The sequence below is a fragment of the Myotis davidii genome, unplaced genomic scaffold (genome assembly GCF_000327345.1).
Source record: "Myotis davidii unplaced genomic scaffold, ASM32734v1 scaffold566, whole genome shotgun sequence".
Lineage (NCBI taxonomy): Eukaryota > Metazoa > Chordata > Mammalia > Chiroptera > Vespertilionidae > Myotis > Myotis davidii.
This window is the reverse complement of record NW_006296617.1, coordinates 1,042,968-1,046,525: the sequence shown is the minus strand read 5'-3', so window position 1 is coordinate 1,046,525 and position 3,558 is coordinate 1,042,968. Positions and strand designations below refer to the sequence as shown.

General features: G+C 61.3%; 1 protein-coding gene across 1 annotated transcript in view; it reads right to left on the bottom strand.

Annotated features, from left to right (window-relative positions):
* Positions 1-2,232: 2,232 nt before the first annotated feature.
* The window catches only part of DHX34 (DEAH-box helicase 34), a 69,112-nt gene continuing 67,786 nt past the window's right edge, over positions 2,233-3,558 (bottom strand). Inside the window, exons 17-18 of the mRNA XM_015569314.1 lie at positions 2,963-3,101; positions 2,233-2,502 (exon numbers count right to left, since the gene is read on the bottom strand). Of these exons, the coding sequence (XP_015424800.1) occupies positions 2,369-2,502; positions 2,963-3,101 (273 nt within the window). The 3' untranslated portion in view covers positions 2,233-2,368. The remainder of the gene's footprint in view (positions 2,503-2,962; positions 3,102-3,558) is intronic.

Below are 3,558 nucleotides of genomic sequence, written 5' to 3'. Positions count from 1 at the left end.
GTGGAGAAGGAAGCGGAAGGCAGGTGGAAGGAAGCGCCGTTTCCCAGACTCGCCAGCGGTGGGCACCATCCGTCGTCTTCATCTGGCCAATCGGTGGGTGGAAACGGTGTCTCGGGTTTACTTCATGCAGTTGTGAGAACGGCAGCTTCTGAGCGAGTCCGACAGTCTCTCCAGGACATGGATGGGTCGGACTCTGTCTGTTACGGGCCACAGAGTCGCCCTGGCGGGGTTGTGAGCCCTGGGTTCCTCAGTTCTGACAAACATGGACCTTTGGACTCACTCCCCACGAGGGATGGATGGGTCAGAGACCAGGAGAAGCTTAAGGCTTCTTGGTGGACACTGGATGGCCTTCCTCTGCAGCGCTCTCCCCTGTCCCTCAATAGAAACACAGAACTCTGGGCCTGGCCAGGAAACTCCCTTGGTTAGAGCGTCATCCCCACGTCCAAGGTTTCTGGTTCGATCCTGGGTCAGGTCACCGACAGGAACCAATGAGTGTAGAATAACGGGACACATTGGTGTTGCGCGCTCTCTCTCTCTCTCTCTCTCCTGCCCACAGACCTCTTTTTATTTTATGATTTAACGTGGAGAAAGGAGGAGAAGCAAGACCAGTCCCGACAAGCCATAATGCTTAGGTTTGGCTGGACGGGGCAGGGACACTCTGAGGTTAGTTTCTCTCTTCATTCAGTCATTTCTCTGTTCTTAATACTTGGGTTGAGCACACAGGAGAGAGTTAGAGATTTGACAACCAAAAAATGGAAAAGTCCTAAGAGAGTCCAGTCCCCTTAAAGCCCAGACACGCAGCAGACGGACGTTTGTAACGTCTAGGGTGGAGCTGGAGGCCCAGGATGTCTGAAGAGCTTTCACAGACCAGAGGAAGGGACAGGCACCTGGGGAACAGCCGCGAGGGTCGGAGCCGCACGGAAGAGGACTCACAACGGCCCAGGGTGACATGCGAGGAGGCGGGTCACGGGCAGTCGGGGAAACACAGGGTAAACCGGCACAGCCTGTGCGGAAGGACGTTTGGGAAAATCTATCAAATGACCCGTGAACACGACCAGCGCTTCCACCTCCGGGGCCTGGCCTCCAGGTCCGCGTGCGTCTGTAAACCACCACGTGCACGGTGAGTCATGCTGGCCGTTTGTGGGAGCAAAAGAGGAGCCGCCTCCCCAGTTAAACGTGAGCTGCACAGACGGCAGGCGCAGCACCGACTCAGCTCCCCACGCACGGAGTGTCGCCCATGTTTGGAAAAGTGAAAACGCTCTGTTCCCACGTGCACGGGTCACTGAAGTCACAGGCGCAGAGGATGACGCACAGCCGACGTGACCCGCGTCACCTGGAGACCAGTGAGGAGGCCGACCCCGTCCCTGCGTGGCTGGCAGCGACACGAGTCAGATCCTAGATCTATTTAAAGGGGAGCCGCTGGGCTTGGCTAAGAGAGTGCGTGTAGGTGGGAGGGGGGCCAAGGTGGCATGAGGACCTGGGCCTGACGGGGTGCTGGCGCCGCAGTGTCTGGGGGAACACTAAGAGCCAGAGTAAAGCTCAGACATCTGGGCGGGTGGAGAGAGGGGAGCGAGCGACAGGGATGATACGTGAATGATAAATGGCTGAGTGAGTGGAGCATCGATCGTGAACTGACTTGGTGGGAAGGGGCAGCCCAGGGACCCCCGAATCAGTGAGGGCTGGGTTACACCTGAGATGCCTGTTCGGCTGTAGGTGTCCATGGCAAGGCGGCAGCGGGACCTGGGAGCTGGGGGCCAGGACTGGGGACTGGGTGAGCTCACTGGGAGGCGAGTGCGGACAGAGGGAGGCGAGGAGGGGGAGCAGCGGCTACCGGGGCTGCAGGGTGGGGAGACATCTACGGCAGGGAGGCCCTCGGCCCAGGCAGGAGGCACCTCAGGGGCCGGGAATCCAGAGGTGACGGCTGAGAACTGCCCATGGGCCCTGCAGCAGGACGGCCCAGGGACCCTGACGGTGCAGCCTGCGGTCCGTGAGCACGGACGCCCCTCCCGGCTGCTCTCGAAGTGCACACGTGGATGGGCCTGTGCAGCGTCTCCCTGAGCACAGACTCAGGCGACAGCGGGGCCAGGGACACTGAGATCCGTCCCGGCACCTCGAGTCCCTGCTCGGCCATATCTACCCCAGGACCCCTGGGCCAGCATGAGAGCAAGACTATGGAGGACCCGCAGGGGGCGCTGCACCACTGGGTGACGGGAGTAGGCTTAAAGGTTGGGCTCAGAGTGTCACTTTATTCATACCCCTCCCCACTGTGTGTGGGGGAATGACACACGTCCAGACTGTAGTTCTGAGCGCAGGATGGGGGTTCGGGTGGAGTCCGCGGCCCTGCCCTGGGCTCCCGGCCCGGCCGGGCTCACACATGCTGCCTGCGGTGCCGCAGCACCTCCGTGGGCGTGAACAGAAAGTCTCTCTGACAGGCCTCGCAGTGGTAAGGCCTCTGCAGAGCAGACGTCTTCTGCTGGGGCTCAGGGGCGGCTTCCTCAGCCCCTGAGAGAGAGGAGAAGGGAGGCTGAGGGGGTGCTCCACAGCAAGCTCTCCCCACCCAAACCCCGGGCACCGAGGGGAATCTGGTTCTGTCTCCTCCAGGAAGCCCTCCTTGATTTACACATGTGCACAGACTGAGAGAGCCCTGGGTGGTCCGTGCACTGCAGCAGCAGCTCGGGTCTGCCTGCTACGGCATCCCTGGCTAACAACAGAGCGGATGCAGCTGCGGTAGCGACAGCTGTGGGACGGAAAAGAACAAGAGACAGCCACAGAGCGGCAGAGGCCGATGGAAAGAAATGAGAAAGTGGTGGCCCTCCAGGCCCTCCCCAACCCGGGCCCCGGGGTCTCTGTGACCCAAACCAGAGGGTTGAGGATGTCAGTCCTGTGTCCAGAGAAGGCTCAGATACACAGGAAACCGCCTTGGGACGGGCAGATGCCCCGCCCCCCACGGCCACGGCCTTACCTGGGGGGCCGGCCGGCGGGGCCTCGGGACAGGTGTTCTCGTGGGCGATGCGCTCCAGGGGCGTCAGAGGCATGTGCAAGCCGCAGTGGGGGCAGGTCCAGAAGGTGCGGAGACAGTCGCTGTACAGATCTGTGTCGCTCTGCGGGGGGGCACGCTGTGTCAGGGCCTTGCCCCGCCCCCAACAGCCAGTCTGGGTCCCTCCTCAGAACCCCCCGGGGGGCAGGCCCCATTCTGCAACTACCCCTGGACTGGGGTGAAATGTGGGTGGGGGGCTCCCTAAAATCCCACGTTCGGGGGCAGGAGGGTGAGGGGCCAGGGTGCCCAGGCTCACCGAGAGGCAGTTGTAGGTGAGGAAGTCGGTGACTGCGTAGCCCCCTTTGGTGGGGTGGGGGGACAGGGGAGAGCTGCCAAAGAGGCCGGGGAGGCTGGGGGCAGTGGTGATGGTCTGGGGCCCCACATAGAGGTTCTGGGCTTCAAGCCCCGTGAGCCGCCGGAGAGCGTAGGGGACCTGTGGTTTAGCAAAGGCCAGCTTAGGAGTACCCTAGTTAAGTTAATAACAATGTACCTACCTATATAGTTTAAGTTTAAAAAATTTG